This window comes from Nuphar pumila, chromosome 7 (assembly GCF_984573655.1).
Source record: "Nuphar pumila chromosome 7, dmNupPumi1.hap1.1, whole genome shotgun sequence".
Classification (NCBI taxonomy): domain Eukaryota; kingdom Viridiplantae; phylum Streptophyta; class Magnoliopsida; order Nymphaeales; family Nymphaeaceae; genus Nuphar; species Nuphar pumila.
In genome coordinates this window covers 20,920,802-20,935,132 of record NC_143255.1, presented here as the reverse complement: position 1 = coordinate 20,935,132, position 14,331 = coordinate 20,920,802, and the positions used below count along the sequence as shown (strand labels likewise).

The window sequence follows — 14,331 nt, the reverse complement described above, 5'->3', positions numbered from 1 at the left end:
TTTGTAGTTGCTTTGTATATGTATTTTTTTTGTGTACTTTATTTTTTATTCACAGGATATATGAATTGTATCACGAGATTTTTTTTCTTGATATTTATATTTTAAATAATTTTTATTTTTTTTATTTTTATGATGGATTAGAGACGGATTTTATTCGTCGCTAATTGGTATCGGCCTCTAATTTAGCGACGAATCAAGGATGAATATTTAACCACCACAAAACTGACTCGGTTGATGTTGTGCGATGGATTTTAATCTGTCGTAATTTCGTCGCTACAATAGCGATAGAGTTAGCGACGGATTCATATCTGTCGCAAACCCAAATCTCTGCAAATTAACGATGGCCTTGCGACGAATCATAGCATTTGCTACTTCATCGCAATTTAGCGTCGAAAGTAACGACATATATGTTCCGTCGTTAATTAGCGACTAGAAATTTGCGATGAAAGTTAGTCGTCGCTACTCTGTTGCTAAACTCTACAGCGAGGGATTGGCAACGGATTAGCGACCGTCGCTAATCTACAGATTTCTTATAGTGCAAAATCTTTGTGAAGTGGCGATTGCTTCGTTTATCAAGAAAGGAGGTAAAAACAATTTCTTTGCTTGGTGATGCTTTGTGTTGATTACATGACACCTAATTTGGTTGCAAAGAAATGCTAGGCATCATATGAATCATGAGATGTCTCGCGATCTTCATCATTGAATATGTCTCAAGTGGCCTGATCTAGATGAATCATTTGTTGTTAATGTATAATATGTTTATGAGTGAAATCTCGTCATTCATATTGTAAACTATCTGATTTATGATCAATACAAACCTGAATATTTTTCTCCCAAAAAAACATGGACAAGTATATGCCGAACAAGAGTGATGCGTCCTAATAAGGAGAAGAGATGAGCCTTCCATCATTGGACCTTTCCACTTATCTTGCTCTCGACAACGGCCCAATGCTTAGCTCTGCAGTTGCTCAGATCCAAAAGACACACAGGTATCTCATCGGTAGTTCTCTTCCATACCCGAAAATTAAGGAAGCCATAGATTGAAGTTCATCCTCCATCATTTAGCACTATATTTGGCCTTTGCCTCCATTTATGCATGGTCCTGAGATCACCGTAAAGCACCTCAGAATCAACCATAAGAATACATGTTGTCCAATGATGCTTTGCCGAAGATCAACAGATCATTTGCGAACAAGTGTGAAGTTATGCACACCCAACAACTTAACTCTGTTAAAAGCGCCCTGGGTAACTGCAGTATTGAGCATGACACTCAATCCCTCCAACACGGTGATGAACAACAAAGGCTAGTAGATCGCGTTGCCTTAGGCCACGAGTTGGCTTACAGAAATGCCTTCTCTTCTCATTAATACATACTGCAATCGAAGCAGAGTACAAAATAGCCTGCATCCAACTAATCCATTTCCACCCTACACCTATTCGTTCCAAGCATTGGATCAAGTATGGCCAGCTAACTGAGTCAAAAGCCTTCTCTAAGTTTATTTTGAGAAGGAAGGCCTTTTGCTTTGATATATGAATCGTGTGCATGGCCTAGTGCGCTATGAGGCAACAATCATGCAACCTACGATTCCGTAAGAAAGTGCGCTGAACAAGGAGCAAGAAGCACCACTTATGGGATGATACACTTAAACCTGCGCTTCCAAATGATCTTGAGTGTTGTCCCAATGAGAGACATCGGTCTGAACCGATTTATGTCCTCTCCACCTTGATCTTTTGGAATCAACACTAGAAGGGATTAGACTCATCTCTTCGGTATCTTTGGATTTTGATACCTCCATGATGTCATGCTTACAACTTCTCCAAGCGGATCTTAAAAAATTCGATGACATCGATCCTTGGTGCCTTGCTAGCGGGCAAGTCCCACACAGTTTTCATCAACTCCTCCAATGTGAATGGGGATCTGAGACATTGTGGGTCCAATTCCTTAAAATTCATCTTCCTCCATGCCACCTACAAATTGCATTTGCAGCTGCAGCTGACGCAACTCCTGCTCCCATCCTTCAAGAAGGTGGAATTTGGATCGCCCACTATCTCTGGACCACATAATCAGCTCTCTAAGAATATTATTAAGCTTTATCAACACCCACCAAGCTTCCCAAACAAGCCTGTTACAGAAAAACCCAGAACTGATGAATCTTTGTTGCAACTTCCGCCTCCCTAAGCCACCCAAGCTTTAACTTGACGGCCTTCCGCGTGGGATTCCAACCATTGCCCCATTCCAAAGTAATTGCTGCATGGTCGGAGATGGTCATTGGGGCGAGGTAGGCTCTCATATCATGCATACTTTCCACTATCTCCCTTGACACCAAAAATCTGTCCAACTTTTATTGGCAAGGAGGTGTGAGCTTGAGCTTTGTCAGACCATGTGAGCCGGCCTCCAACAAGGTACAATTCGACTAGCTCCCTCTTGTTTATGAAGCCTTTTTTTTTTTTTGAAAGAATGATCACATTATGCAAAAGGCAGATCAAATGATGAGAAATCGTTTGGTTGCCAAAACAGTACAGGAACTAAAAAACAGAAATACAAGGATAAGTAGTAACAAGAAACGGAGTAGCAAAAAACAGAAACCCCTGAAAAAAACAGGATCACGAAAATCAAAGATCCCCACTCCACCTGATGCCATCAAGTGGGCAATGCAGGGAAGATACCACAACCATTCAAAAGCGAAAGGTACCAGTAGCCGCAACATTGTTTAAACAATAACTCGTCGGGTGCCAATCCAATCCAGCATTTTACTAGGCCATTTCCTACGTGCTCTTTCCGCAACCGTCCAACGGAGTGACTCAAAGACTGAATCAAACCCACCCTGCACGTCTCTGAAGGTCCAATTATTCCTCTCACGCTAAATCAACTACCATGCCGAGAGGATCCAAACCCTCCAAATAAACTTCTAACGCTTGCCTGCTGAGTTGAGGTGTGTTGCAATCTACATGTCCCGGGGAAAGGTGAAGTTGTCCCAATCGATGTTGAGGTCATCTCATGCTTGACGAAGCATGCAGCGCATAAACGAACAGTCCCAGAAAAGATGGGAGCTGCACTCTTCCATATGTTTGCACAAAGAACATCTACTCTTGTTTATGAAGTCGCAAACTGCCTCACGCTTCTTGTTAATTATTGTAGCCTGCTCGAATCCTCAACCATGAGGATGGCGTTGAAGTCCCTGCCTGGCACACACCAAGGCATTGATATACCCTGACCAATTCTATCAAGTGATGACTTGTGGAGCCTAATTCATAGTTTTTGCCCTTTTAGAAGGGGGGTCTGGGGTTCCCTCCGGCGTGGGTCCCGCTGCGCGATCAGTGGGCGGGGGTTGTAGGAGGCAGCGCCCCCTCCCAAAAGAAATTTTTTCTTGGGTTTATGTTTGAGACCCGGTTTTTTATGGATCAGACCCGATTTGGTTAGGGTTAGGGTTGCCGCCCTTGCCTTGTACAAATTCTCTATTTTCTTTCCCTCTTGTAACAGTCGGAAAAGAGCAATAAGATTTCTTTGGACGACCGTGGTTTTTTACTCTCTCTCGGATTTGAGGAGAGGTTTTTTCATGTAAATCTGTGTTCTTTCTGTGTTTTGTTTGATCGTTCTTGTTCATTGTTTTCTTTGATTGTTTCTTGCTCACGATTTTCCTAACATCAAGCTCCTGCAAAAAATTGTGCCTTCGTAGGAAGGGTAGTGGGGTTGTATAACACAAAAGCCATTCGACGTGGCCTCTTCAGAGAACGTGATTGTCAAAAAGAACCATCCATGTATCATGTTGAATGCTTTTGAAGAGTTCTTCCAAGTCACCAGCAGCCACCATGCTCGCCCATTGGATAGTAAGAAGTCATAATTGCACCCCTTCAAATTCCACATGGACACCTTTATATCTCTACGACCCATTCAAGTGGCCTTAAGACCAGTCCCCTCCACTAGAGAGTGACCTCCCTTAAGTAGTAGGTCCCCCTGCATCTTCATCTCTCTTGCTACCTCCCATACGTAGTACGTCCCCCTGCATCTTTGTCTCCCTTGCCATTTTAGATCATGTAAAGGAATTCAACTTCAGTTTCATGATGTTCAGGAAAGCGGCTAGAGCCATCTCGCCCTCGCATGATTTGGCAAGGTTGTTGATGCGCTTGCCTTGGCTGCATCAGGCCATTTAAAAATCTAGACCTGGCCCAAGTCGATCCACTCAATATGTTGCTACTATTTCCTTTAATAATTATTTTAAAATTTACATTTTTGAGATAAGACTATCCATGGAAGGTGGAGGGGGGATGGATGTGCTTGCTCTTTGACTTCATTGATGTTGTAGATGGAACTTGTGTTGGTATATCTGCAGAATCAAACAAGAAGCGTATCTGAAGATGTCATGGCGTGCGAGTGTGGGTGTTCAGCGTTCTCCTCTGTCGGTCGATGCCCACGATGAGCCTAGGCCTAAGGTCGATGGTGGGCAGGACCATGTACCATGTAAACCTTATGTGGTATATGGGGTAGGCTAATAACTATGAATCTCTCATCATTTTCATGGAAGCCTACCCCCTTTATATAATGGAGAAAAGAGGCAGTTACGTGGATGTGGTCTCTCCACACGTAACTTTCACCCACTAACTCCCCATTATGTGGCCCACTAATGGTGTCAAACCTGGTCACCCAATGGGTTAGACCCAGATCCGTTATGTCCAACATCCCGGACTAGATTTTAGAAGGATATGCATGACATGCAGATGGGTGTTTGAAGGATATATTCCCAACTCTATATTGGGCTGCGAGGGATAAGAAAGCTAACATTATATCATTTTTGAACCATCAATGTGGTTGGGAGATACAACTAAGAGGCAACCCATCGCCTATTGTCTTCAATGGGTGGATGCACCTTATAAAAACTTGTCTTCTCTAAGGCCAATCCTCTAGAGTGAATTCAGCATCAAATTATGTTATCGGGATGCTAGGTACACCGTCCATACAATGGCTGCCTGCAAACTCTCTGTGGGATGCAGCAAACCCAATTCGGGAATCCATCACTGCATGGTTGATACTTTAAAATAAGCTGTTGACAGACCATGTTCTAAAAAAGCGAGGATTCTACATTCCAAGTATGTGTCCCTTGTGTCGAAGAGAGGAGGTGGAGTCCCTTCACCTATTTTGGGAATGTGGTTTCGTGAGAGAATGCCTCAAGTTAGTTTGGCAAGACCTTGCCCCACAATGGAGTACACAGATGTGCTAATTGATTCGCATTTCCAGCGATGAGAAAAAAGATTATCGTTGCTTGGCGTTGCTTCGTACTCGTTCAATGCGTCTCATTTGGCTGCAGCGAAACCATAGACTGCACGCGGATGGACATCATCACCACATCATAATATAATCGCCAAGACAGCTCATCGTGAAATGCTTATTAGATGCAAATTTAAGTGGCCAGATTTGAATGTTCAGATTTTATAGTACCCTCGGTCCCTCTAATTCTTTCGAGTGACACCTCGTCTTTCTCTGCTGCAATTCTTTTTATCTATAAATACATGATAATAATTTTCCTTTAAAAAAAATTTTGTTACCACCATCTTTGCCTTTTTGTTCAGGTTACTTTCATGCACTTATGATGGACCACGAGGCCCACGATACTCGCCTTTAATTTTCAATTGTTTGCATGCATGTGCCATTCCTTGTTATTCCAACTTCCTTTCCTTGTGTGCTACTATTGCATCATCCAAATGTAGTGAGACAAGTTTTGGATGCATATTTTTTTTCTTGCTAGGCCAAGAGAAATCCCTCATCACTACACACTTCTTTTTCTAAAGTCAAGCAACGGTTAGGCAGACCCTCAACAGTTATTATTCAACGTACCATGGGGTGGTTTTGAACCTGCAACGTCCAGAGAGAGGTACACTGACAGCTGCTAAACCACACGGAGCTTGGTTGAACTGTTGCTGGTAAAACCGTTGTTCCTCCCAATCACCCAGGGAGTACATCCAGCTTAGACTAGGTGTTAACGGTAGGGTTTGGTTCGGACTCAGGTGAAACCAGTAGATCAGATTTTTGGGTATGATATTGGGTCCGGACTTGGGTCTAATCAGGTTCTTTATAAGAAAAACCATATCCGAACCCAATAAGAACTACATGAACCAAACCCGGACCATACCTTGTAAAACCATATTTTTTTATCATTTTTACATTGACAAATTGCTGATCTTAATCGGAACTCAGGTCGGGTCCGGGTATGGTATAAAATTTCACAAACTATACCTGAGTCCATGTATTAATCGGACCTTCTGGTCCGGACACGGGTCTTAATCGGGTCTTCTCATTTATCACACCATACCCTGACCCTATAGGGTTTGGTTCGGATCGGGTCCGGGTAAACCAAACCCGTTGACACCCCTAGCTTAGACCCTCTAGCGAGGGACTCTATCGATGGGTTTTTAACCTGTGATGTCTCTCAATCTGACAATGTTCACAAGTTGCCCTGATCCGGGCTGAGCTACATTGTGAATTCCACATGATGGCCATGTTGTACCACTGGGTAAACGCCCCTATTGACGCTATATGAAAAGAAGACCTAGTTATATGAAAATGGTAGATTAATTATTTAGACATAGTTTAATCCTTAATTTGTATCTTTATGCAAACTATATTGAAAATTTATTTTTATATATTTACATGAATTCATAAAACTCGGGTCCAATCTTTGAGAAACTGTATCAATATTTGCTAAAACCTCGTATCAAATTTTCTGAAAACATAGTAAAATGTGCATTAACATGCATTCCAAGTAAAAAAAACCTAAATACAGTGTGGCAAATATTGGTGATATTTTGAAAATACTGCAAAGAAAACTTGATATTGTTGTTATTGTTATGTCACATAGTATCAAAATATCATAAAGGCAAGCATCTTGCTTTTATTGCAAGATTAATTAGTTTCTATTTTATTTTTCACCTTATTTAAATTTTTATTTTTCTTACAATTTTATGGTTTATATTTTTATTATTTTTGCAAAGACTTTGCTAATAAAGTAAGAAAAACACCCTCAGCTTGATTGTCCAAAAAAAAAAGCAGGTAAACAATACTTTTGGAAAACAAAAATGATCCGTACTGTATGCCAAAAATAATGTGTTTCTAAAAATACCCTACAATTTTCAAAATGCGCCTAATGTCTAAAGTTGCAAATTTTCAATGATAAAGTGACCTTTTTACCTTTTACACAAAATATGTGATTTTTCTTCAAAATATCCAAAATATGTGAATGTCCTACCAAATATGTAAATTTTTCCCACATATTTGGGAATTTTCTATCAAATATGAGAATATGCAATTTTTCTCTCAAATATGGGGATTTTCACCTAAATATACAAAATTCTTTTTAAATATGCGATTTTCCTTCCAAATATGTGAATGTTGCATTGTATTTGCAAATGTCCTCCTGCATGCGCCATTTTTTTACGGAGGTTTACAAATGTGTAAAGATATTCCCAAATTTGAGAGATGTCAATGAACTCGCACGCGCTAAAAGCCAAAGGGCATTTAGCAGTGCTTTTGAAGCATCACTAAAGGATTTTAACAATGCTTTTGAAGTGTGCTAAAGGCTTTTAGTGACACTTTTGCAAAAACCAAGCAAGAGGCCCTTTGCATTTTTGAAGTGTTGCTAAAGACTTTAGCGGCACTTTTGAAGCATCAATAAAAGCTTTAGCACTGTTAAAGATTTTTGTCAATAGTGACACTTTTGAAAATACCAAGCAAGAGGCACTTTGCACTTTTAAAGTGTTGCTTAAGGCTTTAGCGATGCTTTTGCAACATCGATAAAGGCTTTAGCACTTCAAAAACACTGCTAAGGATTTTTTTACCTTTAGCAACACTTTTGCAAATACCAAGCAGAAGGCTTTTTACGCTTTTGAAGTATCAATAAAGGCTTTAGTGATGCTTTTGAAGCATTGATAAAGGCTTTAGCAGCGCTTCAAAAGCACCACTAATTTTTTTTTACCTTTAGCGATACTTTTGCAAATACCAAGCAAAAGACCCTTTGCCTGACATGTCCTGACATTCACAAATACAATACGATATTCGCAACCATGAGTTGCAAATGTCCCCAAAATGTAGGAACTCCTTTTACAAAAATCTCATAAGAGGCATAGGGAGGAGGACATTTGTGTCTCAGGTCATTCACGAATGTGGAAGTATTTAGTTAAAAAAGGTGCACACATTTTGGAGAGCTTCACAATTATAGTTGTGAATGTATAAAAAATGTGCAAGCTTTCATTTAATAAAATCACATAAGGGGTGTAAATGCATAGAAGGAAATTCATATATTTAGTAAAAAACTGACATATTTGGGAGAAAATCATATATTTTGGATATTTGAAAGAAAAATCGCATATATGAGAAAATTTAAGATTTTAAAGATCGAGCAAATTTTAAAAATTATAAGGCATTTTAAGAATCATCTCGCGTACAATACAATCATTTTTAGTTTGAAATATCACTAAAATTTTAGTAGCAATTAATGGAACATTTGCTTGGTCCCAAATGAGAATCGTTCATTCACTATCATCATATAATCATTCCCATTTCTCACATGCAAGCAAGCATGATAAAATAGGGCGGTTTTATTTGAAATTACAGTTGGGGTCTTTTACCTGTCCATGTCACATGGACACGGGTAAAATGACACGAGTTCTTGTGCAATTTTCTATTAAAAATTATATACAAAGGGACATGACATGAAAGCAAGTTGAAGAATGAAGAATACCTATGATATAGTTTTTTACCCGCTTCTAATGTGATTCCAAATCACATGAGGGGACAAACAAGCGTGCCCAAAGTTGCCATTTAGAACATTCAAATACTACCTCGTACAACTATCAAGTTAACAATAACAGATCCTATTGGGGAGTGTGCATTGATGGCTCTATGTTACGATGGGGACCCATCCATCCCTTAAGTTGACCCATATGGCACTCTGTTACGCCAATCACATGGAAGCATTCAATGGGCCCTACAGTCAAAATGCTGTCCTCTGATTGGTGAATGGACCTTAGGGAAGAGTTTGGGGATGAGTGGAGATGCCAGCTGCTTCTCATATCACAAATCTCTAGGTCAACGCTTAATCAGCAAACCAAAACGATGTGCAAGTTGACCGGGATCAGTTGCATGGCTTGAACTCCTAACAGCCAATCATGTGGATCCATAAGCTGTGGGTTTACTGGAGTGCAGATGAAGGTCATATATAATCAATACAACTGATCAATCCCCACCGCACATCTCACTCAGGAACTACGAGATTGGGGCCTGCACGCATCTCAATCAAGTGAAGTGCTGTGGAGATTGAATATAAACCACGAATCAGCTACCTCATCTGCCCTCAGCTTTGTGGGGAAACAAAACATGCATGGATTATTCAGCGATTAGGGCTGGGAAATGAGATGAGCCAATTCTGACTGGTAGAGGCTCATAATCTAGTCATAAATATATTTTATATCACAGAGTGTGGATGGTTGAAATGTTTGGCTTGCAAGCGATAAGTTCTAGAGTTCAAATCCCATAGCTTACAGCTTTAAAACAATGATTTTTTTTCTCAATGAGCCGGTTTGAGTTTAGTTCACTAGGTTTAGAATCAGATTTTTATTCTTTTTTAATTTAAATTTTCTTTTTTTCTGTTAATGAGTAAGCGCGAGCTCAGCTTGGCTCTCCAGAAAAAAGAGCCGAGCTTGAACACCCTCTGTTCGATTCATTGGGCTCGTTTACCATCCCCAGCGAGATATTGCTTGCTCATTTAGTCAGTACTTGGCATTAATTATCGTGTATATGTCCAAAAGTCATTAAGAAGCGGGATTCAATCTGACGCATTGACTGCCGTCGATCACTGCCATCGCATGATCAGACGATGTCCAAACAACTTGTTACCTTCTCTATTTCTAAAGCATACTATGTTGTTGTTTCAAGTCAACAACTATCACGTTATAATGCCATGAAAAGAATCAACAGAGACGTAAAAAACAAAATTACCAGTATTATATTAGGATTCTTGGAGATTTAGTCGAGTAAAAGAAGGCTGCTGCTGCTTCAAAGTGAGGTAAAAAACCATCGAGCCTACTCTACGTTTCCCCAAGTTCTGCCTAAGGCTCCGAGTTGGGAGAAACTACATTAGCTTCCTCCAAAACTAAAAATTCTCCGAGTCTTTCTTTCCAAAAATAAAAAATTCCCTGTCTGCTTTCTCCAACCCTCTATTTTACTCTCAACTGCAACACAACACTACAAGCATCAATACCACCTCGGCCAGCACCACCATGGAGAAGAAGAAACTCGATCACCAACATAAAGTTGATGAGCCTATACACCTCTTGAAGTTGCGGTTGTACCCATCAAACCTCATCTGCCAGTTTCTACTCTTTGCCTTTGGCATCACTGTTGGTGTCATTGCCAGCTTCCATATCAGTAGCCACCTCCCCATATTAAATCAACAGTCCAGCTCAATTTCTCAGCTCTCCCTCTCTATGACCAATGCATTCAATGGCATTCACATCGATCCGATGTCGACGGAAAACAAGTTGAATTCTTCTGATTCCAGTCTTTCCAGACAGGAGGATATCGAATCACCGAACAAGAATTCTTCTGCTACTCGTGAAGCTGTGATGTGCAGGGGAAGCGCGGGCGAAGCGAAGGCCATAATTGGATTAAGAGAATGGGTTGAACCTCATTCTGCGGTGCATACCATGACGGATGATGAATTGCTATGGAGGGCATCCATGGTTTCCAAGGTTAGAGGGTACCCCTACAAGAGAGTCCCCAAGGTTGCCTTCCTCTTCATGACAAGAGGACCCCTTCCACTAGCACCCTTTTGGGAGAGGTTCTTTAAGGGACATGATGGTAAATTCTCTATTTATATTCATGCTCACCCCTCTTACAATGAGCCAGTCTCAGAACAATCAATCTTTTATGGAAGACGAATACCAAGCAAGGTAAGATGATGGTATTTTAGCTTCTGTTTGGAATTGGTGAAAACTCTGGAATTTCATGCACCACTTCAAATTCTCTTAATAGTCCATAATAGATTATGTACTAGTGACCTCTGGAGGGAAACCAACTCTAAAACACATGGGGTCACGCTAGTCTTTCCTATACATTTGGTTTCCTAGATTGATATATAAGGGTAATTAATCTCACTCATGGCTAAATTCAGGTTAGGTTTAATTAAGGTGCCCTAATCTCTACGTGCTTCACCACCTATTTTTGAACTAAGTCTATGCGAACTTTTACTTTTTTTCTTTTTCATTGCTGCCTTTGAGACAATTTTGCAATGAAACTTTTTTTTTTTTTGGAAAGGCAAGCTGGGGTTAGGTGAACCCCTATCAGAATAACAGCCGCTCATGTGGCAGAGGAATTCGATCCTGGGCCTTCAGCTTGACACAGGACCCCGCTTACCACATGGGATACCACCTCGGTGGTAATGAAACTTTTATTTTAACGACAAAAACTACTTTATTTTACAAATGAAAAGTGATAAATAACTCAGTGTTGAGCCTAAAAGAATCAGCCTAGATATCCGTCTACCACCAGCTGTATAGTAGTCAGCAAGGTTTTCTCTCCCATTTTGAGCAAGTCCATTGATCGGCCAAGTATGCCATGCATTCCCCACTCTCCAAGAATAGATCCAGTGACCGGACCAAGTACCATGCAAGTTAGGCAGTCCGATTACTAAATGCCCGACATCTACTCACTCGACCAACCTGGTCGAGGGAGGAACATGTGGAATATAATTGTGCACTTTTGCTGATGAACCTGATCACCCTCCATTAGGGGTGGGCACAACGGCCCGACTCGTTTACTATAACCGTCCGAGTTTTGGCCCGGTTCTTAATGGGTTTAGGTTTAAAGAGAAGCCTATGGCCCGCCCCATTAGGTTGGGCTAATGTGAAGCGGGTTGGGTCCAGCCCGGCCTGACCCAATCTTAATATACATAAATACTTGATTGAAACTACGGGTTAATGAGAGAATAGCAAGTTCTCATGCAACTAATTCTTAATTAGTGCAACTAATTAGGTAAATAATAATAATTAACAAATATCAAGTTTCCATGCAAGTAATTAGGTAAATAATAATAGTTATTAAAGTTACTATGTAATAGTTAATTTTTAAAAAATTTATATCATTACAAAAATTAATAAATAACTCAGGCTCATTGGGCTGGCCCGAGCCTGGCCAAAGTATATAACGGGCCAGGTTTCGGCCCGGTACCTGACGTGCCCGAGCCTAAAACCATGACTCAATCTCGGCCCATGAGGGGCCTGGTCAGCTTGGCTCATCAGGCTGCCGGGCGGTTGCCCACCCCTACCCTCCATTATTTCTTGGGTACCACAGCTGACAGGCTGTAAAGATGGAGGGTGATCAGGTGTGGCAGCACGCTAAAGTTGTACCTGATTCTCTCTCTCGTTCTGGAGTTCAGTGCTTAGACAGTGGGTACGATGACAGAGGATGAGTGAAACCAAATTAGATCCGCTTTCGCAACTTCACACGGCTACAAAATATTGAAGCCACCTTTTTCATCTTCGCTTAGACGTCAAGATATTATTTTCCAAGAAATACTCTAAGAAATAATCTTTGTTTATCGTGCATATGGTAGCTATTTAATTACACTTTGCCAAAAACTTGATCACGAATTATGAAGATGCATTTACAAGATCTTATCAAATCAGAGTAAAAAATAAAAAGGAGAAAAAGATATTAGTGGCAAATGGATAGCATGGAAAATGACATGTTTTTAATATTTTTTAGTATAAAGGGATTTAAGTCGGTGTTTTTTCACTGATTCTTGCGCCACAACACAATCCAAAACCTGATTTTCATTCATTGTATAAGTACGAGCGGTAGAGAGAAGATCCAGTGGCTGGACCGGCTACCTGTCCTGTTGTTTTGATCAAATCTGACCTCATAAATGTAACTCTTTCTATAGGAAGTGCACTTGGATTGCATCTTTTTTAGAAAAATGTAATTCTTTAGAAAAAAAATAGCATTTTTACAACTATAGATTTTTAATCACCAGAAAAATCTTGCACATAATTTAGATTTTGGCAATGAAAGTGCCAATATGCATTAAATGGACTATATAGATCACATTAAGGGGTGTGATATTTGATTAAAACTTGCAACTATAGGATCTCAAGATGGGGTATGATGATAGGGATGAGTGGATCCCAATTGGAGTGGATCAGCTTAGGGGGTGCCCATGGCAAATTGTCAGTAAGATAGAAGGGCAGCAAATGATGCTATTCTAGTTTATGGTGCTTGGCTTACCCTGCAATTTACTAGTTTTAAAAGTTTCATTTTGTTACATGAACTTACTGGCTAGCCGTAAACAAGAGTGGTTGGTACTGGAACTAATTGAAATATTACTGGGGATCATCTTCATTTCTGTTATATCCAAGTATATAATTCTATTCAACAGTTTTTTGTTTGAGACAGGCTATTGGGTGGGGAGCATTTAGCCAATCACAAGGAGAACGGCGCATCATCGCGAATGCACTACTTGATTTCTCGAACCAATGGTTTTTGCTGTTATCAGAAGCTTGCATCCCTATCTTCCCCTTCACCACTGTCTACGACTACCTGATGAAGTCCACCGAGTCTTTTGTAAATGTAGAGGATCCAAGTCCCTCTGCCAATAGCCGGTACCATAACAGTATTGCATCACTTATTACGCTCGATCAATGGCGGAAAGGGTCTTCATGGTTTCAGGTGCACAGGAGAATTGCAGTGGAGATGGTTTCAGATCAGACTTATTTCCCTTTGTTTGCCAAGATTGTATGTGCGGATGAGCACTACTTTCAAACTCTTATGAGCATGAAGTTTGGGGCATGGTGTGCAAATAGGAGCTTAACGTATGTGGACTGGAGTAAAGGGGGATCTCACCCAGCTAGCTATGGCAGCTCAGATGTCACATTGGACTTGTTGAAGAAAATGAGGGAGGCAACACAGTGCAAATACAATGGACAGGCGACATCTCTTTGCAACTTGTTTGCTAGAAAGTTTCATCCTGATTCTTTAGATACATTGCTCAACTTGGGAGCCCAGGCATTAGGATTTTAGAGAGAGAGAGAGAGAGAGAGAGAGCACCAAACCCATGTCAAACCTCAAGAGGTTGCCTCTTTATGTTCAATAAAATTTACAAACATATTAGGGTTCTGCCTAACACCAAAATCAAGGAAAAAAAAAGAAAAAAGAAAATTACAAACATATTATCTTTCCCTATCGAAACAGTGGGTTTTCATGTTCAAGGCCATCAACATGTTCATCCATGCTAAGGCACTGGGTTCCCCAATGAGTCATTAAGAAAGGAGGAGTTTGATTCGCAACTC

The 14,331-nt window shown here is 40.4% G+C and overlaps 1 protein-coding gene across 1 annotated transcript; it reads left to right on the top strand.

Annotated features, from left to right (window-relative positions):
• Nucleotides 1-10,266: 10,266 nt before the first annotated feature.
• LOC149831456 (glycosyltransferase BC10-like) lies at nt 10,267-14,062 on the top strand. Its single transcript, XM_090013020.1, has 2 exons — nt 10,267-10,938; nt 13,439-14,062. Exons 1-2 carry the CDS (start codon nt 10,267-10,269, stop codon nt 14,060-14,062), a joined length of 1,296 nt encoding a protein of 431 aa, XP_089869146.1.
• Nucleotides 14,063-14,331: the final 269 nt, after the last annotated feature.

What these genes read in the sequence shown, in the direction of transcription:
- LOC149831456 (XM_090013020.1), top strand. Translation starts at nt 10,267, where the DNA reads ATGGAGAAGAAGAAACTCGATCACCAACATAAAGTTGATGAGCCTATA. An exon ending in GAAGACGAATACCAAGCAAG is followed by an intron (nt 10,939 to 13,438) that starts GTAAGATGATGG and finishes TGTTTGAGACAG; the next exon opens with GCTATTGGGTGGGGAGCATT.